Here is a 21,418-nt window from a genome sequence, read left to right as displayed (position 1 = left end):
AATTCTTAAATATTTAATTAGTAAGTTATTTCCAGGTGGTGGCTCTGCAACTATTGAACTCCCTTCTAGTTAACATCAGTTCTAATATTCAGGAAAGCCTTAAAAATCTCATGCTTCTGATACAGATGACTGTAGCCCACAAAAGCTTGTGCCATAATAAATTTGGAGCCACGAGATTCTCTGTAGGTTTTTGCTGCAACAAACTTAAAATAAATGTCATTGTAGGAATTAAAACCTTATTTTTGCTAATTTCCTTTCCTTAAGGAAAAAAGTATTGGTGTCTTAATCCAGTACAGTATCTCTTTCTTTGCACCAAGTAGCACTTCCACAAGTCTATCCAGACATGTAATTTAATTACTTACATTTGTTTCAAACATTTTACAAATTAAATCTGAATTTTAAAAATTATTCTATGCATACTTTTTTGGTGGAGTTTAGTTGTATTTTATTGACAATTTTATTATGCATAGCACTTAAAAGATCTATTTGAATAAGCAGTTCATGATCCTTTTAAAATGAATCACATAAATCTGTACTCTTGTATGAATGGTTCTATTACTTTTATTTCTCCAAGTCATTGTGTAAGGGTTTGGCCGTGAGAAGTGATGACACCCAAAGCGAGAGCTCTCTGTGCCCATAATATATCAATATTAACAACAATACAGTACAAAAAAATAGGCATAGAAACACAAGAAAATCCCTTAAACAAGTCATACAGTTGGGTTCATCTTGCTTGGTACAACTACAGCAGCACCTCTCAACCTTGGGGTCTGTGGACTACAACTCCCATCATCCTTGACTATCGGTTCTGCTAACCAGGGATGATGGGCGCCGTAGTCCAACAACACCCTAGCCTTGAAAAAGGCTGTTCTACAGTGTGGTGTGGTGGTTAGTGTTAGCGGTCTAATCCCCAGTCACGAAACCTGGCCCACTGCAGCCTCTCGGCTTAGCCTACCTCGCAGGGTTGTTGCAGGGGGTTAAATGAGAACTATGTGTCACCTTGAGCTCCTTGGGGAGAGAAAAGCGGGGTGTAAATGCAATAAACCAGGCACCCCCAAACTCGGCCCTCCATCTGTTTTGGGACTACCAATTCCCATCATCCCTGACCACTGGTCCTGTTAGCTAGGGATGATGGGAGTTGTAGTCCCAAAAAAACTGGAGGGCTGAGTTTGGGGGTGCCTGCAATAAACAAACAAATGCAATGACTGGCAGTGGTTCTCCAGGGTTTCAGTTTGGCTCCTCTCCTCACAGCCTACCTGGATTGATCCTGAGTGCAAAGCGGATGCCCAAAACCGGGGGCCACGGACCGGCACAACCCTTCCCTCCCTACCGCTGTTGAGACCAGGATGCTGGGGATACAGGGGCCGCTGGCACGATCCGGCAGGGCGAACGAAGTCCCGTCACCCTGTCGCGGAAGCGCCCGAGTAACCCAGCCGGCAGCGCCGAGCTGCAGAACGGAAAGAAAAAGCTCCCCCTCGGGAGCCTGGAGCGGCGTCTGCGTTCTCTTGCCGGCGGAACCGGCCCTTCTTGGCCCTTCCCGGCGCCCGTTAACTCTCTCAGGCGCGCGGGAGAGGAAAAAAGGGGGGGAGGAAGGTCCGAGTTCGAGGCCTGGCTCGCTTCTCAGGCCGGGCCTAGAGCGGCCTAAGCACCTCGGCCCTCGTACACAAGCCGCCAAGCACTCCCCCGACCGGCCGGCTCTACCTTGTCTCTCCGGCGAGGTGTCAGGCCGCTGCGCTCCAGTCAAGGCGCCTCCCCAACTCGTCCCTCCCGCTCCGAGCCGGGCCCTGCTTCTGCCATCCGCCTCCTGACAGGAAACTGGCGGAGGAAGAGGAGGGGGAAACAAAACAAAAAAAAAGAGAAGCGTGCGCATCCGCTGTTTGTACGGGCGCCGGTGAGGGTCAATTCGCGGAACGTCGCGCCTGTCAACCCGGGTAAGCGCTCTTACTCCAACCTCGTCCTCCCAGCTCCACTAGTTGGCTTCGGTTCAGAGAAATGCGCATGCGAATAGAGGCTCCGCCCAACGTGAACGTAAAGTACGTTCTCTAGGCGCAGGGAAGGGACGGCCCTGACGGCGCATGCGCCAAAGTGAGATATAAAAAGGAACGTGAAGGGGGGAGAGGGGTGGGGAGAGAGAATCTGAATTGGTACATGCGCACTAGTTATTTTCTGCATAATTTTAGACTCGGGTTTAAAAATTAAAATAGCATAGCTGCCAAGTTTTTCCTTTTCTCGCGAGGAAGCCTATTCAGCATAAGGGAAAATCCCTGTAAAAAAGGGATAACTTGGCAGCTATGAAATAGCCATTTTTAAAATCTGCTATAATTCCTAATTGTAAACTCAAGCAATAAATGCCAGAAATTTTTAAGAGTGTGATGTGCACCACTTCAATCAAATACAAAAATACGTAATCATCCATAATAACCATCCAACTTGAAAGGACATGAATAAACAGCAATCCACTAAAATAGGGAGAATAATAAATTCTCAATTATTTTTATTTATTGGATTTATTCATCTTTCTTTTTTACTGTGATAACCCAAAGCCACCCAGAGTGGCTGGGGAAACCCAGCCAGATGGGCGGGGTATAAATAATAAAATTATTATCATTATTATAACTCAAAACCGGCATCGAAGAAAAACAAAGAAAAATCTTAAAGGCAATCTTTTTTTTTTAAAAAAAGGCAAGATTGAAACTTCACAACCACTCAAAAGGAGGCCACAGAATTCAGAGCCAAAAACCTGGCACCTAAAGCTGTATATAATCAGTGCTTTTTTTTCTAGGGGTACTGAAGGATACCTATGGTATTTCCAGCACTTTTTCCCAGAAAAAAAGTACACTATACAATTATGGTATCAGGTGAGTCTCCCTGTGGGTTTTACTAAGTACTGGGCAGTGCAGTTTACCTTACAAATTTAGGGGGGTGGGATCTAGAAACTACAGATAATCCCTACCTCAGTTACATGCTTATTTAAAAGGTTACTCCCTTTTAAATACTTTTTTTCTTTTGGAGGAGCAAAATTCAGTACTTAAGCCAGTGGCAAATGTGCGGCATAGTTTCTATACGTGATCTGTTTGAAGGGGCAGCTCCCAAATTACTGTAGGTCAACTTGGGTACAATATGAGCAAACTGGTCCCAGTTACATCAGTCTTTTCTTTATCTCAAACCAAAATGGCAGGAATCAGGCTACTTTAACAGCATTTGAGCAATTGATGCTTTTGACTTTACAGTGGTCCCTCGACTTACGGATTTAATCCGTTCCGAATGCACATTCGTAGGTCGAAAAGTTTGTAAGTCGAAAAAAGCTGTTTCCCATAGGAATGCATTGGAAACGGAAAAATTTGTAAGTCGAGTACTGTAAACCGCATCTAAAATTCATAAGACGAGAAAACCCCATCTAAACCGCAATGGTTTTCCTTTTGGATGTCAAAAAAAATGTAAGCGTGCGGCCATTTTCCCTCCATTCCTAACTCGGAATTTCGTAAGTAGAGTACTTCGTAAGTCGAGGGACCACTGTACAATGAAAGTTCTGGCATCAAACATTTACAATGGGACAATGGGAACAGCCCGAAGTTTAAAAGAATAATGGGCACAAAACTTGTTGGAGGAGATGCAAGGGATGGGAGGCATATTTCCTACATATGCTGCATGGGTTTTGACAGGGTATCTTTAAAAAAATAAAATACTGTATGGTCTTATTGTAAAGAAGGAAATACAGAGGGCTCCAAAATTAGCATCATTATCAAATCTTTAATTGCCAAAATGTCCACATCCTATACTGTATAAGGAAATGTTTTTTCTTATTTTTATCAGGGTATCATGGTATTGACTGGCTGGAAAATGCTGGAAATACTCTAAAGATCCATCGTTAGAAGCTTGGTATAATAAAGTTTGGATTTTTATATCAGCAGAAAAACTTAACTAAATCAAAGACAAAAACAGGAAATGGATTCATTTTATGAAACAGGTTCTGCTTTATTGATTATATTAATAAACAGGATGAGATGAGGAAAATACCAAAGACTCAAGAAGAATTGTGCAAAGGTATGCTTTATTTAATAATATATTAATATAATATTCAATATGAATAACTATCTAACTTTTATTCAATTAACAAATAATAATCTATTACATCAGACACAGCATTAAAAAATTAAAGAGCTTTAAAGTTCAAAAATTATATATGTATCTATATCTATATAAATACTGTATCTAACAAAGTGTGGATGAATGAAAAATATGAACATTAATAGGCAATGCCATAGATGCATACAAATTATTCACGGCTGTGTGGCTAATTACAAGAACAGCACTAATGGTTCCTTCAACGAAACCTTTGTTCCTTTTACAAACTTAAAAAGTTCAGAGTTTAGATGCCTCCAGGAGGTTCCATTTCTAGCAGGTGTGTTGGAAACTTGGCTTAACTGCAGAATGAGTCCAATCGTACAAATAGGGTTGCTATGGCTGAACATGATGCTGAGCCACAATCTCTCTTCTGCATGGATACCGCAGCTGTGATCAAAGTTCCTAAAGAAATAATATTTAAAAAACAACAGAAGAGTATTAACTATATATGAATAGAAAATCAAAACGCCACATCTTTTTGTCGCCATATAAAAATAAATCTTTAAAACTGTGGGGTATTGTTTCTTTTTGTTACTATGGTATGTATTTTTGTGTTTTTATATTGTAAACTGACATTTTATCCTCAAATGAAGGGAAGAATAGATATTTAATAAATAAAATAAACATATATAACTAACTTTATGTATTCGTTTATTAAGTTTATCTCCCATGGGGACCTAGGGCAGCAGAACACAGAAAAGGGATAAAACAGTTCAATTAAAAGTAAATTTAAAAAGTTGTCTAAAAGCAGTCACATACTCTTGAAGCTAATCATTTTCATGGTTGCCAGGAACAGTATCTTTCAGCCATCCAGTGCCTGGGTAAACAAGAAGATCTTTAAATTCCTCATGAAAGTGAATAGTGAGGGATACAGATGTGTTTCACCAGGGAGGGCATTCCAAAATGGGAAACCACCACCAAAAAGGCCCTGACATAGGTCAACACCAACTGGGCAACATCCAGTGTCAGCAGCACCATCAGGGGGGCCCCTGCCAATCTTAGGACCCAATACGGTTGATACTGGGGAATACTCTATGAAGTATTAGTGCCTGAATTTTCCTGCTACTCTGGTGCTCCTCTTTTCTTTTTCACTATCATATCATCTCTACCAGATTGGGCAGGGACACTTGCAGTATACGATGTAACTCATGCTCAGAGTAGACCCATTTAAGCACATTTATTTCAATGGTTCTTCTTATCCAAGTTTGACTTAGCTGGATGTCACGTTCCTCTGCAGCCAGTATGGAAACACACAACAGTAGCCTATTTGCAGATTGTTCTGCTAGCCTTTAAGCTAATCAGCTATCCTGCGCTTCCTTACAAAGCTGCATCAAATAAATCAATCAACTTTTAAACCCGCCACACTCTCAAAGGCACTGTCAGCCAACATGGTCGCCACTACAAGCACCACCAACTGCAGAGATGTGGGATAATTATTAATGAGTGCTTTTGTGCTAAGCCCCAGATCTCATGCCCCATCCCCCAATTTTGCTCACAGAGAGGTTGGGCATGCTGTAAAGCTGCAATCCATTGCCATAATTTGCCAATTGAGCGGTACCTCGGTCTACGAACACTCCTGTTAACGAACTATTCAGGTTATGAACTCTGCAAAACCAGAAGTATTGTTCCAGTTTGTGAACTTTACCTCGGTCAACAAACAGTGGAAGGGCACCGGTGGTGGGAGGCCTCATTAGGGAAAGCGTGCCTCGGTTTAAGAACGGCTTCGGTGTAAAAACAGACCTCCGGAACGGATTAGGTTCGTAAACCGAGGTACCACTGTATACAATCTGTATACATGCCTGCGCGCCTGCGCCCAAAGTCTTGTAAGTACCTACCATCAGATGAATGTTTGCTCAAATTGTAGACCCCAAAGGGAACCAAGCACCCTACTGGGGAGGGAAATGAGCATGATTTCACTATATCCTCAGGCAATGCCAAAGCACTCTACGGGTTAGAGAGCCTCTGGAGTAAGGTAGAGGAAAACAAGTGCTAAAACAGGCGCTCAGGACTAATTACCCACCACAGTACTGGTAGATTATATTACCATAATAGTAATAATTTTATTATTTGTACCCTGCCCATGTGACTGGGTCGCCCCAGCCATTCTGGGTGGCTTCCAGCATATACAGAAACATAACAAAACATCAAGCATTAAAAATGCAATTCAAAATTCAGCGTTGTTAGTTTAGATACCACCACACTGGAATGCTGCAAGGAATAAAGATGCTGAGACCACCATCACATGCACACAGATGTGGCTTTGATCTCTTCCTTTAATCACTTTACCTCTCCTGCTCCTATTGCATTTTTAAAGCGCCACGCAGAAAGGAAAGCAGCTCAGTGGGATTGCACCTGCTTTCCACGCAGAAGGCCCAACAGAGATCCTGATTAAGACAGAAGAGGTTACGTCTTCGCTTCTGTGTCACTTCGTGTCCTCTGGGTAGTGAATGCAAGGCTGGGGGAAAACTCTCCCAGTGGAACTTCAGCCTGCGCCACACCAACTGCTGACGTCGTGTCCCCCCACCTTCCTGCCGAGGGAAAAGAAAAGGCCGTCATGCAAATATATGCTAATACCACCTCAGTATCTAACATTAAATACCCCACCCACCCTTGCACCAAGCCTACCTACCCATTAAACACGATCACCCCTCTCGAAATATTGCATTTGGTCTGTCCTGCCACCGCCCCGCGCGGAGGATCCACGGTGGGCGACGCCACTTGAAGGACACCATGGGGAGGTGCGCGCGCAAGATCTCCCCTTCCACAATACATATACGGTACTGACACGGGAAGGAGGGGCTGCGCGACCTAAAGGTGCCACTGGCCGGCGCCGCGCGAGAGCTCTCGCGGTATTGGACAAGCGGTAGTGACTGTTACACAGGCCCGCCTATCACAAGCTCAGCAGTCAAATAGCGGGGCGGGCGCGCGAGTAAGGGTACGGAAACCCAGCAGGGACGCAATAAGGAGGGTCATGCGCGGTGCGCGTTCTCTTTCTCAAGATGCATGACGGTTCGGAAGCCATGAACCATGACGTTTGGGACGTCGTATTACGTCACAAGTCACCCCCCCTAAATCCCCCCTCTCAGAACTGGCTTTTACACCAACGAGGTGCAGCTATTAAGGCTTTTGGGCTTAAGGTGACCTTGAGCCAGCTGCTTTCTCTCAGTGTTAGCCTGAGCCTACCTAGCAGGGTTCTTGTGAGGATAAAATGGGTGAGGGAAGAAATAGGAACCATATTATCACATACATACATACATATGTTTGTTTGTTTGTTTGTTTGTTTGTTTGAACCCTGACAGAGTCAAGGCTGCTTACAGACAAAAAAAATAAGAACTGCTAAAAACACAGAACAATTTTTTTAAAAAAGTATCAGACATTGATACAATTGAAACCATATAGATAGTTATAATCTATTAAAAACTATGTAAGTTGTCTTGAGCTCCTTAAGAGGAAAGGTGGGGTATAATTCTCTTTAATGCATAATAAACAAACCTGGCAGCAATTGAATGCCGCTGCAGTATATATTCAGATGAAAAACAACTGACAGGGCTATTTCACAGAGAGAAAGAATCATGGGAGTTGTAATTATTGTGAGGCTGCTTGGGAAATCTTTGAAAAGCAAACTTTGAAGGTGGACCACTAATCCCCCACCCACCCACTTTACTACTAACTACTCTGCTGTCCTCCACAACAACTCTGTGAGGAAGGACAGGCTGAGAAATAGCAACCAACCCCAAAAAATTCAGTGGAGTCGCTGGCCAAAGAACAATTTAAACGTGGGCCTCTGCAAACCTATCCTCAACCTCGACACCACACTTCACTTTCAGACACAGATCCCTACCTCCTCTGAAGTGAAAGTCGCACATATAAATGAGAAAACATATTTTGGCTGCATGCAAAGCACAATCTTAAAGCACACAATATTAAAGCCTTACAAAAGAATCCTGGGAACTGTAGCACTGTGGAGTAAACTACAGTTCTCAGCAGTTGTTTTTTTTCTGGGGGGGGGCACATACCCCTAAACATTTTGTGAATCTTAAGTTTGGCCTCATTGAGGGGCAATATTTCAATACGAGTAGGAAAAGGAGAGTAGCCCTAAACATTTTTAAGGGGGGGGGAAACCACTGGTTCTTAGTATTCTTCTTAGGGTGACTGTTCAGGTTGTGTAAGAGTGCTTTGTGTATATGACCACTGCAGCTTAGCAGTTAGTGATACAGTCACAAAGTTTGTGCAAAGCCTTCTGCCTTCAGGTGTCAAGGAGGAAGCTTCCCCATTGCCAGTATTGAAGCAAGATCCCACTGAGAGCCTGTGCAGTGTAGCAGTTAGGATGCTGAACTAGGATCTATGAAACCAGAGTCCAAATTTGCACTCAAGCCAGGAAGCTCACAGTCTCCTTGGGACAGCCATTGTCTCTCAGCATTGTTGCAACGATTTAACTTGGAGGAGAACCGCGTATCCCACTTTAAAGCTGGTGTGGTGTTCATGTGATGAAATAAAGGAAGATGGGGCACCTGTCGCTCCAGATGCAACTTCCCCTCTCTGCCCATGGAGGGGGAGATCTACACAGAACTTTGACCCCTAAGTCACTGACCCAGGCACTATATGACTGCAGACCTAGGATCAGGGCAGGAAAGCTTTCCATTCTTACTATTATTACACACACATGTCATGTCAATGTTCTCCCTCCATTGTCAGAGGCAATGTGTTGCTGGGTACCAGTTTTTAGGAATCACAAGTGGAGCGAGCATTGTTGCATTCGGGTCCTAGTTTTAAGCTTCTCACAAGAGTCTGGCTGGCCACAGTGAGAACAGGATGATGGCTCTTCTCACAATCTTAAGGTCTTTTATTTCATACACAGAAAACATAGGGATGATTTTTCTTTTCTAATTGTGCCACGAGAAGTCTTTATTTTATTTTCAAAAAAGGAAACAAAAACCAGAGACAATTTAAAGCCCTCTGACACAAGTAGCTCATTTTTTTAAGGAGAGAAAGAGAAAATTTTGATATTCCAGTCAGATTTTGTTCAGAGAATCTATTTTGTCTCCTGGGACACCAGAGGCAAAGACATAGCAAGCTAAGGAAGGGAAGGGGTTGTCTCCCCTTCCGCAAGCTGAGCTGGAATGAAGTACAATCAGAAAAAGCCCAAAAGAAAGAAGGAAGAAATTTTGGCCTTCATTTTAAAAAGGAGGGGGAAATGATATTTAAAAAACCTTTCCATTGTCTTAAGAGTCCGATTATTAATTACTTTCCATTGTGCATTGGACATAGTAAAAATGACATAATTCTTTTGTAAAGCATAATTAATGCACTATTGGCTCCAGCTGACATTATTTCCCATCCAGTAACTGTAGACAGAGTTGCTCTAAAGGTCCTTTTTCTTCTCTTCTCACAGCTTGACCTGGTGTTCCGTCATGGGCAATGCTCATCAACCAAGCAGATGAGCACCACCAGTTGAGAGATGACCCCAAGGTTATCGAGCAGAAGTTTCCCAGAATGGTGTGGGGCAACCCACGTGCCGGTATATTTCTGCCCTCTGGAGCGGATTTCAGTTCAGTCCGAGTCATCTCCGCATCCATCGCTGCCTTCAGGATCATCACTCTGGAAAAGGGAGAGAAAGAAACAGCGTAAGCACAACTGTCAGTGGCGTTCATAAACACGGATTTAAAAATTACAGAATGCATGGAGAAAGTGGATCCAGGGAGGTTTTCCTCCCACACTCATAGAACTTGAACTCATGGAAAAACAATGAACTCATGGTAAAACACGGCAGGTGGAAAAAAACACTTCTTCACACTGCACATTGTTAAACTTTGGAATGCAGTGATGGCCACCAACGGGGTTACCTTCAAATCTCTGTTGTCCACCGGTGCCCTCGAGACAGTGGAATTGAAGTCGTGGTTGGAGAGCGTCTCCACCCACCTCCCCATGGACTTCTCTTCCTTCTCCGTGCTTATGATTGTGGGGTAGATGTGTTGCTCTTTAAAAGCAGCAATCTTTTCTTCTTCTTCCACCCACTCCAGGGCCTCGTGGAGCCCATCGTTCCCAAAACGTTTATTGTACTTTTCAAAGTGAACCCGCTCCAAAACCAGGCCCAGCCCCGGGGCTTTGGGGACGTCCACCTTCTCCTCCCCCCAGCAACGCTCCATGATGGCCTCGGAAGCGAAGCCCTTCACAATGGCGATCACCAGCCCAATCATCTTCCGGATCTGATGCATCATGAAGCTTTGCCCTTTCACCTTGATCACGGCGAACTCCATGCCTTCCCTCACAAAGGGCTCCTCGCAGTACATTTCCATGATGTAGCGTTTGGCGCTGGGGTCTTTGGGTCCCTTCTGAGAGGTGAAGTTGTGGAAGTTGTGCGTCCCCTTGTAGCAAGCCAGAAGGCTGTTGACAGTCTCCAGCGTCTTAGTGCTCAGGCGGTACGTGTCGTCCTGAAGGTCACAGTCTTTGTGTGCCAAGGCAAAAGTTGGCAACATGTAAGAGTATGTCCGGGCATCGCATTTGTTCTTGGAATTGAACCCTCCTGTGACCCGTTTCAGTCCTAGATTAAAACACGCATGTTCTATTAACAGAATCTTTACAATCCCATCAAGCTGTAGGTGAACCGTGGACCAAGGATACCTAAGCACGGGGATGGGGGGGCAGAACTTGTCATCCTCCGAATGTCACTGAAGCTCAGCTCCCATCATCCTTGACCATTGTCCATCCTTGCAGAGGACGATGGGAGCTGGAGTCCCAACATCAGAAGGATCACAGGCTCCCCCAGACCTGCTTTAGGTTCAGGGGTCCACAGTTTCGGCTTAATGGAACTCTGCAATTTCTCAGTACACCGAGGCTTCAAAATGTACAGGTGGCAAACCTTTTCACATTCCAGCTTCTTTGGGGTTTATTTTTAGCGGGGAGGAGGGGGTGGAACTGACTACACAAGGAAGTGCATCCTGCTTGGCACAACTTTGGGCATCTCTTGGCTGCTGCGCTGTTCACAATCAACAATTATCATTTTGGCCTGGCAAATAAGCTTCTCCCATCTAAGTGGAAGGGCCTACTTATAAATTCCAACTCACCCCAGGTCATGGGTAACATTGGTACTGGTGGGGGAAAGCGGGGGAGGGGGGAGAGACTGCTTGCCAAAGACCCTGCCTCTGCTAACCTTCAAGGGCCATGGGTAGCCAGTTCAGTTCAGTAGTTTATTGTTCTAGCCAAAGGCCATGACAAACTTGCAGCAATAGGATTAATAAAATAATGCAATACATACACAAACATTCAATGATGTAAAAGAGAGAGGCTTATATCTCAGATTGAAACTCCGAATCATCAAAACAATTTATAGCGATTTTATCTAACCCCCTTTTCCTGATATTTTTTGTAAACAATGCAGAAAAGGTTACTTTGTGTGTTACAAAGATATAAAGGTAAAGGTACCCCCGACCATTAGGTCCAGTCGCGGACGGCTCTGGGGTTGCGGCGCTCATCTCGCTCTATAGGCCGAGGGAGCCGGCGTTTCTCCACAGACAGTTTTTCCGGGTCATGTGGCCAGCATGACTAAGGTGCTTCTGGCGAACCAGAGCAGCACATGGAAACAGCGTTAACCTTCCCACCGGAGTGATACCTATTTATCTACTTGCACTTCACGTGCTTTTGAACTGCTAGGTGGGCAGAAGCTGGGACCGAACAACAGGAGCTCAACCCATCGCGGAGGTTCGAACCGCCGAACTTCTGATCGGCAAGCCTTAGGTTCTGTGGCTTAGACAGTGCCACCTGTGTCGCTGACGAAGATATTACTGTCACTAAAAAGAAACCAAACCCTTTCTGCCATGATGGGTTTTTTTCTGCTTTTTCAGTGTTGAAAGGGATCACGAAGGTCATCTAGTCCAACCCCCTGCATTGCAGCAACTGTTCGCCCAGCAGAGGGCTCAAACGCACGACCCTGACATTAAGAGCCTCATGCTCTACCGACTGAGCTGTCCCTGAGAACCAAGGTTTCAGAAACCTATAGAAGGGGGCAGGTTAACAGAGAATGAGTGATGTCTTCCACCTGTGGTTGACCACAAACACAAAGTCTGTCTGTGTATGGGAACTTAGTTATAGCGGCCATCCAAGACTGCAGCGAGCATCACTTGGAAACGCAACTCAGTAAAGGCATTTCTTAAGAAAGCTGGCAAGATTTTGGTCATCTAACGAGCTCTAAAATGCCCTGTTCTCATGTGGATACCAATGAGGAAACGTGGTGTTCCTAATTAATTTTAGGTCCCTTCTGAAGTCTTTCCAGAAGAGCCAGGTAGTCAAGGAGTTGGATGAGAGCTCCCATCATCCCTAACCACTGATTATGTTGGCTGGGGCTGATAGAAACTGGAGTCCAACATCTGCAGGGCTCCAGGTTGGCTACTCCTGCACCTGGGGGACAGGAGGGGGTCTTCTGATGTCACAGAGCTTAACTCAAAGCACCCGCAACACTAAGGCCCACCTCGCCTATCCATTTAAAAGCTGGCGAGAAGGACTCATCCCTATTGCTCTGCTTATGAAGGATTGAAAGGTGAGATCACCAAGATTGAGGCCCACAACCAACAGCTCCTGTTATTTACTCCCTTACCTAGAATTCGTATATGAGGAGGAAGATGGTGGTTTATCTTTTCCAAGATATCTTCTATCAACCAGACCTTCAGCGACACGATTTGCCCAGCTGCAGATACACCCTGCGTGGATCAACAGGTAGGGATTAAAATCAACAGGGGGGAGGAAACCAGAAAAGTCTCCATCAGACAGTGATGGACTAATGGTCCTAAGCACGGATTCAGGAAGTTAGTATAATCTGAAAGCAAACAAAACGGAACTGAGTTGAAGAATGCAAGGGTCTCTATGCCGAACCATAACCTGGGGACCATGAACCTTACATATGCGTTAGCGTGCCACATATAGAAACATAAGAAGCTGCCTTATACAGAGTCAGACCATTGGCCCACCAAGCTCAGTGTTTTCTACACTGTGTGGCAGGAGCTTCCCAGGGCTGCAATCCACAATGCCAACACTCCCTGCTGTTGAAACTCCCATTCGCACACGCAAAACCGCATCACCTTGTCTGTCCGGGCGCATCTCTGGAAAGACATCTTTTTCATGTCTTCACCGTGGTTCTCCGGGATGCAGCCGGATCGAATGAGGGCTGACACCAAGTCATCCTCAATCGTCTTGAACTGAGCATTCCCCACATTGCGCTGGAATGAAAAAGAAGATTGAATGCACCTCACTCACCAGAGCTGGAGCTGCCTGGCTGCTACAAAGGATGAGCTAAGGATCAAGACGTCAGCCCAGGTACAAGCGCCTGGGATGGATCGAAGAAAAGAGTTAACGTGGCAAGTGGCCTGGTTTCCTTAGCTTGCCCTTACGCTAAAAAGAAGAACTTGCAAACATCAGTAGTGGGCTAGTCCCTGCCCTCAGATTTGCAATCTAGAAGACATGGCACGTGGGGGGGGGGGAGAGTAATGGAGAGGAAGAAGGGAGGAAAGCAAACTGAGACACCAAGTCTTAAAAGTGGGGGCTGAGAGGGGACCCAAAGGCACATGGTCTCCCAAGGGAGGCGAGATGGGAGTGGCCCTGCTTCTCTTCCGCTCTGCAGCCTTGGGTTCAAATTCTACTGTCACAAAGGCAGTGAAGGCTCCCTCTATAGCACAGAGGGAAGCAAGTGGTATTCACCTGTGTGAATCATAGGGCAGGGGTGAGGTGCCTTTGGCCCTCCAAATGTCGTTGGACTACGATTCCCACCAGCCTCAAAGATCTGCAGGGCCAGTGGCTCCCCACCACTTTAAATAAATAAATAAATAAATAGGTGAACAAAACAGAGCAGCAGCAACAGCAAGACCACCAATCCCCATCCTCTTCTCATACATGCATGCCTAAGCAAAGGCCAATGACAAATTAGCCTGGCAACTCCACACACACACACACCCTATGGTAGGCCATTTCACAGGTAAAAGTGCCTGAGCCACTCACCTGCATCCCATGATAGCCTTTCCCTGAATATGCCATCAGCAGCACAACCTTCCTTTTGGGGAACCTCTTCACCCCGTCCTCCACCTCCTCCCCACTGGTCTTGAACCGTTTCGTTTCATGCCCGTTTTCCTCCTGCTTCCCAACTTCTTCCGCTGCCTCCTCTATGTTGCTGTTGCTGCAGCTGCTCTTCAGCCTCTTGGCTTGGTTGCTGGCCACGGTCCTCAACTCCTCGGCCATTGCAAAGCACTAGAAGAGATCACCCAAAAGCTCACTAAGTCCTTCATTTAACGGGCACGTCAGCCATAGAAACCTTGTTTACACAGATATGGAATCAATCACTCAAAATCAATACATTTCCCCCCTTGGCTGGATTTTTCCTCTCATCTGGCAAAGATTGCTCAGAATAAGAATCCCTAAGGGCCATATTGGAGCAATGAATCCTTGACTTTGCCATGAAGCTCGCTCCGCAGACCTGGCAGCCAACAGTGTCAAGAGCCCCAGTTTTGCTTGGTGGAGTTTGAATTCTGCTTCACATATAGATATGTACAGTACAGTATACAGACACCATCATTCAATGCAATGCCATACGCCGAGCTAAAACGAGCAACTTTGGCGCAGCTCACAATGCACATCTCTGAAGATCAGGTAATGCACCAACAACAGAAGAATCCCTGCAATTCAGGGGACGAAGAGTTAAAAATACACTTTTTTAAAAAAGAACTGAATATAAACCAACGGAAACACCACGTTGCATAGGCAAAAGCTTAGCCCAGTGACATGAGCATCTGCTTGGCATGCATGTTATCTTTGTAGCTGTACGGAATCTTTTCCCCCCTGTATGGATTGGGTTTGTTATTACGGTAGCATAGCTGCCAAGTTTTCCCTTTTCTCGCGAGGAAGCCTATTCAGCATGAGGGAAAATCCCTTTTAAAAAGGGATAACTTGGCAGCTATGCGGTAGGACTATTTGTATCTTCGTAAACCGCCCTGTGATCTTCGGAGGAAGGGCGGTATAGAAATTTAATGAACAACAACAAGAAGGATGACGACGGTGCAGAACGCCCCCCCCCCGTGGCATCTCCAGCTCCCCTCTCTCAAACCTTACAAGAGGAGGCAGTCCTGAGCTAGCTCCGCATCAAGGCCGTTTCCAACGCCCTGAAGTTAACTCCTTTCCTAAGAATCGCCAGCTGATAAAAGCCCTATTATAAGGAAGCTTTCCCGGGCCGCCGCCGCCGCCACCACCTCCAAGGGACGAAGATCCAGAGAGATACCTACGCTAGCCATGCCGTTCAGCCGCCAGCCCCTGGCTGGTCTCCCGAGGGAATGAGCGGCCAGACGCCCCGACCCCAGCCAGGCTAAGGAAGGCATACGACTGAGCAACGCATGCATCCGGTTGGCGCAGCCGAGGTCCCTCTCCCTCTCTCTTCCTTCCTCCACCGAGGGAGGCAGGCAGGGAGGAAGGAGGGACGCCCTGATCCCCACGCCTGCCCTCCGCTCCGGTCACTTACTCAGGCGCCGCAGCTGCTCCTGCCCTGGAACCACGTGGGAGCGAAGGGAAGGGGCGGCAGGGGCGGCGCCCGACTACGGCAGCCGCGGAGGGACGAAACGTTGCCAGAGCATAGCAGCGCGCCGGGTTCGCAAAGGGGAGGAGCCCGCAGCTGGCGGGGTGGAGCGCGCCGCGGGGGGGGAGGGGATTCCGGGTTCCTGCGGTCTTTGTAAGGCTACACCCCCCCTTGGAGGTCAAGGATTTCTGTGCATGCTCCAGGACACTCAGCCAAGTTGCCAGAATTTGCCCTGGCTTCCTCGCGCTTTGAGACTCTCTGAGGTGGGGACTGGAAAAGGCCTGCCTGTTTGAGGACTTGTTAATTTATTTGAGCACTCCTTTGGAAACAAGCAGGTATGTGCTCTTTGCAACTGGGCATATTTCCAAATGTGAATTCAGCAGAAAAACAACAGACTGTGAAGCATTAATGTGCCCCATGCGCCCCTGGCTCTGGAATTCATGTGCTCCCATGCCAGAGAGGTTTTATGAGGTCAATTTCACTGCTGAGCAAATTTGATGGTTCCTTTCCCCACTTAGGCCAGACAGGTCCCCCACGTGCCTGCTTTGAATGTTATGGCCCACCATTAAACTTGCATGCAGGACCAAATGTCCCACCCACATACGGTAGAAAGAGCAGGCTGCATTTCCCCCTTTCTCTCCCAATTTGAGCTCCACCTGAAAATCATGTGGCAGAAGTTACAAATGCTTGCAAATCCATGGCCTGCTTAATTCACAGAGTGCAGAAGGGTAGTGAAATTATTAAGCCCCACCCCCGGCAGCAAACGTAGAAAAAGAGCCACCAAGCACCTTAGAAACCAATGGATTTATCATGGCAGAACCAGTCGTAGGGCTAGAGAGTTTGGGATTAGAGCATTCTGCACATCTGATAAAAAGCACAAATCCACAGGGTCCCGTCCCCCAATCAATCTGTGGGGAATTTGATGCCCCTCCCCCTTCAGCCTGGGGGGGGGGGTTTGCAGAAAAAACCAATCTCTTGGCTCTGTTGCTATACAAAGCTTAATAGAAATGATAAATGGAGATGATATGAAATGGAATTACAAACAATACAGAATGTATACAGAAAAGGGGAAATAGAAAATTGAATATATGGTAATTCACACAAAATCCAGTAAAATAGGACTGATTGAATGATTCACAATTGGATATGATTTGCATGCTGATTAGCAAATGGCAAGCACTGGCAAAGCAATAAAAGGGACTAACATATTCGATAATAATTTTTTATTAATTTTCAGTTTCGATCCAATAATAGCCTCATTATAACAATACCAAATTATAATACAATTACTAATACCAATTGTTCAAATACAAAATTCTATAATTTAGGTGGCCTCCCATGTGCAAGAATTGATGGTTGATGATGATGATTTCTGCGTTCCAAAATCATATGAATTTCAATTACATTCCGGTCAAAAAAATAATCCCTTATAAAACAACTGCACTATTCACTCCATAAATAATAAAGGATGGGAAGAGTCAGCTCTAAGTTTCCATCATAAACTTTTTGCAAAATAGTTTCCCTCCCTTTTCCCTTTTTTTTTTGCACGCACACTTCTGTTTAATGTTATCGATAATATGGATCAGGCTTGGTTTCTAACTGCCTCAACCGTTCCTCATAAGGCTTGGTTTCCAGACCCTTCATCATCCTGGTCACCCTTCTCTGCTCACTTTCCAGCTGTTCAATATATTTCTTCCACTAGCCTGCACCGACTGGCAGCAGCTCTCCAGGATTTCAGGGGGGGGGGACACATTCCCAGCCCCCCGGACGGAAGACGTGCATGCCAAGCAGATGGTCCAATCCTGCGCTATGGAGATGCCTAGCCTGCCTTGAAGGATGTGGGGGTGGTCTCCCTTGGGGAATGGGGCTGCAGGAAGAGGGATGTGAAAGGAAGATGCAGCCCAGCTGCAGGCGGAACAGCAGGTGCCTCCGAGTTCTGACAGAGGAGCATCACCACTCAGGAGGGGCCAGGCAAAAGACAGGGCAGGGCAGGGGACAGAGAAAGATCCGAAAATTGTTAACATTATTTTGCCTCAAAAGATCTCATGGAATTTTGGGTTTCCCGTTCCTTAGGATATATGCAAAAGCCTTTGACTGTGTCGACCACAGCAAACTATGGCAAGTTCTTAAAGAAATGGGAGTGCCTGATCACCTCATCTGTCTCCTGAGAAATCTCTATGTGGGACAAGAAGCTACAGTTAGAACTGGATATGGAACAACTGAGTGGTTCAAAATTGGGAAAGGAGTACGACAAGGTTGTATATTGTCTCCCTGCTTATTTAACTTATATGCAGAATTCATCATGCGAAAGGCTGGACTAGATGAATCCCAAGCCGGAATTAAGATTGCCGGAAGAAATATCAACAACCTCAGATATGCAGATGACACAACCTTGATGGCAGAAAGCGAGGAGGAATTAAAGAACCTTTTAATGAGGGTGAAAGAGGAGAGCGCAAAATATGGTCTGAAGCTCAACATCAAAAAAACCAAGATCATGGCCACTGGTCCCATCACCTCCTGGCAAATAGAAGGGGAAGAAATGGAGGCAGTGAGAGATTTTACCTTCTTGGGCTCCTTGATCACTGCAGATGGTGACAGCAGTCACGAAATTAAAAGACGCCTGCTTCTTGGGAGAAAAGCAATGACAAACCTAGACAGCATCTTAAAAAGCAGAGACATCACCTTGCCGACAAAGGTCCGTATAGTTAAAGCTATGGTTTTCCCAGTAGTGATGTATGGAAGTGAGAGCTGGACCATAAAGAAGGCTGATCGCCGAAGAATTGATGCTTTTGAATTATGGTGCTGGAGGAGACTCTTGAGAGTCCCATGGACTGCAAGAAGATCAAACCTATCCATTCTTAAGGAAATCCGCCCTGAGTGCTCCCTGGAAGGACAGATCGTGAAGCTGAGGCTCCAATACTTTGGCCACCTCATGAGAAGAGAAGAATCCTTGGGAAAGACCCTGATGTTGGGAAAGATCGAGGGCACTAGGAGAAGGGGACGTCAGAGGACAAGATGGTTGGACAGTGTTCTCGAAGCTACGAACATGAGTTTGACCAAACTGCGGGAGGCAGTGCAAGACAGGAGTGCCTGGCGTGCTATGGTCCATGGGGTCACGAAGAGTCGGACACGACTAAACGACTAAACAACAACAACAACAACAGGATATATGATCTACTCCCTGTGTAACTCCACGTGCTTGAGTCTTGAGCTGATTGAAGGCAGAGACGGGATTTCACCGATTGGTGAAAAGAAGAAAGAGAACTGGAAGAGCATGGAATAAAAACAAATATTTTAATGGATTTTGAATAATTGCACAATAAATTGTTACTGTTTTGAATTTCCTTGTGTTATTGTCTTCCATTGATCTGGACACTTTTGTTGTTGTACCCTAAAATAGCATTAGCATTTTTTGCTGCTGCATCACTTTCAGGTTGACTTATGTTAAGCTTATGGTCCACTAAGATCCCTACATCCTTTTCCCTACCAGCAAACCAGGTGTCCCTCATCTCATATTGGTGCAGCCCTCCCTTGTGACTTCTCTTGCTTCTCCTTTAAAAGCCACTGACTTGCAGGCGGCCATTGTGGGTTTGTAGTGAGGCGAGGAGAGAGAGAGGAGTTAGTGGTGGTTGGTGGTGATTGGTGGCGAATAGGAGAGGAGAGGAGTTTGGTTTGTTGTTATTTTTCCGGTTTCTTATTTTGATTTGATTTCTTACTTTTATTTGATTTCTTACCTTTATTTGATTTATTTTGATTTTATTTGATTTTAACACTTTTATTTATTTATTTTCTTTTATTTTTTGTTCTTTATTATATTATTTTTTTGTTCTTTGTTTTTTGTGCACATCTGTGCATAGTTGGTATATATTTTGTACATAGAGTAGTTAGGGTTAAGTGTAGGGTTAGGGCGGGGGTTAGGTGTAGACTTAGGGCAGGGGTTGGGGTTGGGGTCAGATTTAGGCTTGGGTGGGCATTTTAGATAGCTAGTTACTTTAGTGAGGAGGGTGGGATCTTTTCGTGGACGAAATGGGCAGGCTGTAAGTAGCATTCCTTCCCTTTCTCTTCATCTCCGGGGGCTGGGGGTGGGGGTGAGTCGTGGGGACACCATTGATGGAATCTTTCAAGGCGTTGGAGATGGCGTTTATAAGTGGTTCATGTTTCAGAAGCCTACAGCTGGATTGGTAGTACAAGAGCCTAGACTGAAACACAAAAGACTAGTTTCAATGGACCAAGAACGGTTTTCATGGCTGGTTCTGACTTTTCCCTTTTCCCAGTGGGAATTCCTATTTGTAGAGCAGAGGCCACGGCTGGTCGGCAGTTGCAGTGCCTGTGTGCTTTGTGCTGGGGGGGGGGGCGCTGTTTAGCGGTGCTCCTTGGTTGCTATTGGACAGTTACTTGGATAGTCTGAGCAGATTGGTTGAGCGCCTTATTTACAGGAGCCTTTGGAATGGAAAAAGGAAAGGGCTGTGTCAGGATGATGTGTTTTGTGGGGACATTTGCAGAAGTGAAGCTGTTGATTTGGGCTACAGTTGGAGGGGGGTACGGTTCCTGTTGGAGGGTGAACCCCCCCCCCTTTCCATAAATTCTGGTAACATTGTTAATGAATGACCCAACGCTCTCCCCTCTCCACATACGTATTTCTGTTCTGCCCATTTGGTGGTGGTTCCCTGTCTTCTCCTGACACCCCTCCTCACACACAAGAATTGGGGCTGCCGGCGTCTGAGTCGCTCTCTCCGCTCATCTCTTCTAGGATCAGGTGCTTAAGGCGCCTGTTTCGGCGCTGCCACAGGGTGGCCCCCCAGCAAAGCCCAGAGCAGCCCGTGGCACCAGGTGAGCAAGTGGCCCTCCTTTGTTGGACAGAGAAGGGCAGGAATTGGCATGGGGGGGGGAGCTAGTCAAAAGATGGAAAGAGCCAGATGGCTGAATCTGACCCAAGCTCCATTGGGCCAGTGGCTGGAACCCCCTCCCCCCAGCGGCCAACCCATTTTGTGGGGTCCAATGAATGAAGCAGGGGGGTGGGCTGGGGGGCATGTCTGGGGGGCAATTGAAAGCAGGAGGGGCACCTTCCCTGGGGAGCCACATTCTGGGGAAAAGAGGCCAGGATTGGCCCCCAAGGCCTGGGGATGTCCCACCTCTGCAGTAGGACTTGGAATCCAGGAGAAATCTCTTGGAATAGGCTTGCCAGGGGCTCAGGGACAGACTCACCTGTTCGCATGTCCTTCTTTTTGCAGTTCTGCGGTTCCACATCCCTTCCCCAGGGGTGAGTATTGCAGAAAACTAGAACAGGGACTGGATCCCTCAGACCTGCCCCCCACTCTGCACTCTCAGATGCAGAGAAGCCCTCCCCTCACAAGGAACTGACAGTCTGACTTTTGCATTTCAGCTGCTTGTGGATGAGCAAGTATACATCCTCGGGGTCATCCAGAGCTGCCAGGCAGCTGAGCTCAGGAGGCTGCGAACCCTGAAGTGCTCCAAGCAGGAGACGGCCAAAGCCATTCTGGTGAGTGAGGGGTGGTGTGAGGGACCCCCGCAGGGAGGTGGGGGGAAGGAGGGCCTTTAGGGAAGGGGTTGTTCATCTGTGGAGAGGAGGACCCTGCCGCCTTAGGGTCCCCTGGACAGCCAAGCCTGTTCTTGGGGGTTGGAGCTGTCCTCTGGAGGCCCCAGAAAGAGCTGGTTTTCCTCCTCTGTTCTCTTCCAGGACATCTTGGGGCCCTTGGAGCACTTCAGGGATCGCCCCCTGACCCTGGC

General features: G+C 46.4%; 2 protein-coding genes, 1 long non-coding RNA gene and 1 other non-coding gene across 27 annotated transcripts in view; all 4 read right to left on the bottom strand.

Annotated features, from left to right (window-relative positions):
- The window catches only part of EP400 (E1A binding protein p400), a 78,746-nt gene extending 76,804 nt beyond the window's left edge, over window positions 1-1,942 (bottom strand). For 18 of the 23 annotated variants that reach the window (XM_035097681.2, XM_035097682.2, XM_035097687.2 and 15 more), the window contains exon 1: window positions 1,702-1,941. In XM_035097681.2, the coding sequence (XP_034953572.2) occupies window positions 1,702-1,870 (169 nt within the window). In that variant the 5' untranslated portion in view covers window positions 1,871-1,941. Of the gene's footprint in view, window positions 1-1,701 lie in introns of all 23 variants that reach the window. The other 5 variants (XM_035097699.2, XM_060269628.1, XM_035097698.2 and 2 more) reach the window with 2 other exon arrangements.
- Window positions 1,943-3,958: 2,016 nt separating this feature from the next.
- Window positions 3,959-6,896, bottom strand: LOC118076559 (uncharacterized). Its single transcript, XR_004691509.2, has 3 exons — window positions 6,755-6,896; window positions 4,885-6,653; window positions 3,959-4,527 (listed from the first exon to the last, which is right to left on the bottom strand). It is a non-coding gene; the product is annotated as an uncharacterized LOC118076559 (long non-coding RNA).
- LOC118076635 (small nucleolar RNA SNORA49) lies at window positions 5,970-6,107 on the bottom strand. Its single transcript, XR_004691537.1, has one exon. It is a non-coding gene; the product is annotated as a small nucleolar RNA SNORA49 (small nucleolar RNA).
- Window positions 6,897-7,678: 782 nt separating the features above from the next.
- PUS1 (pseudouridine synthase 1) lies at window positions 7,679-15,669 on the bottom strand. 2 transcript variants are annotated; one of them, XM_035099284.2, is made up of 6 exons: window positions 15,617-15,669; window positions 14,110-14,355; window positions 13,197-13,334; window positions 12,716-12,818; window positions 9,969-10,666; window positions 7,679-9,723 (listed from the first exon to the last, which is right to left on the bottom strand). In XM_035099284.2, the coding sequence occupies exons 2-6, from the start codon at window positions 14,344-14,346 to the stop codon at window positions 9,676-9,678; spliced, it is 1,224 nt and encodes a 407-aa protein (XP_034955175.1). In that variant the 5' UTR covers window positions 14,347-14,355; window positions 15,617-15,669; the 3' UTR covers window positions 7,679-9,675. The 2 variants fall into 2 exon arrangements, with proteins under 2 accessions (XP_034955175.1, XP_034955174.1); XM_035099283.2 differs by lacking the exon at window positions 15,617-15,669 and adding an exon at window positions 15,384-15,610.
- Window positions 15,670-21,418: the final 5,749 nt, after the last annotated feature.

Source organism: Zootoca vivipara, chromosome 17, assembly GCF_963506605.1.
Source record: "Zootoca vivipara chromosome 17, rZooViv1.1, whole genome shotgun sequence".
In the NCBI taxonomy this organism is placed as follows: Eukaryota; Metazoa; Chordata; class Lepidosauria; order Squamata; family Lacertidae; genus Zootoca; species Zootoca vivipara.
Note: the sequence above shows the minus strand (reverse complement) of the source record. Positions and strands in the feature narration are given on the sequence as shown.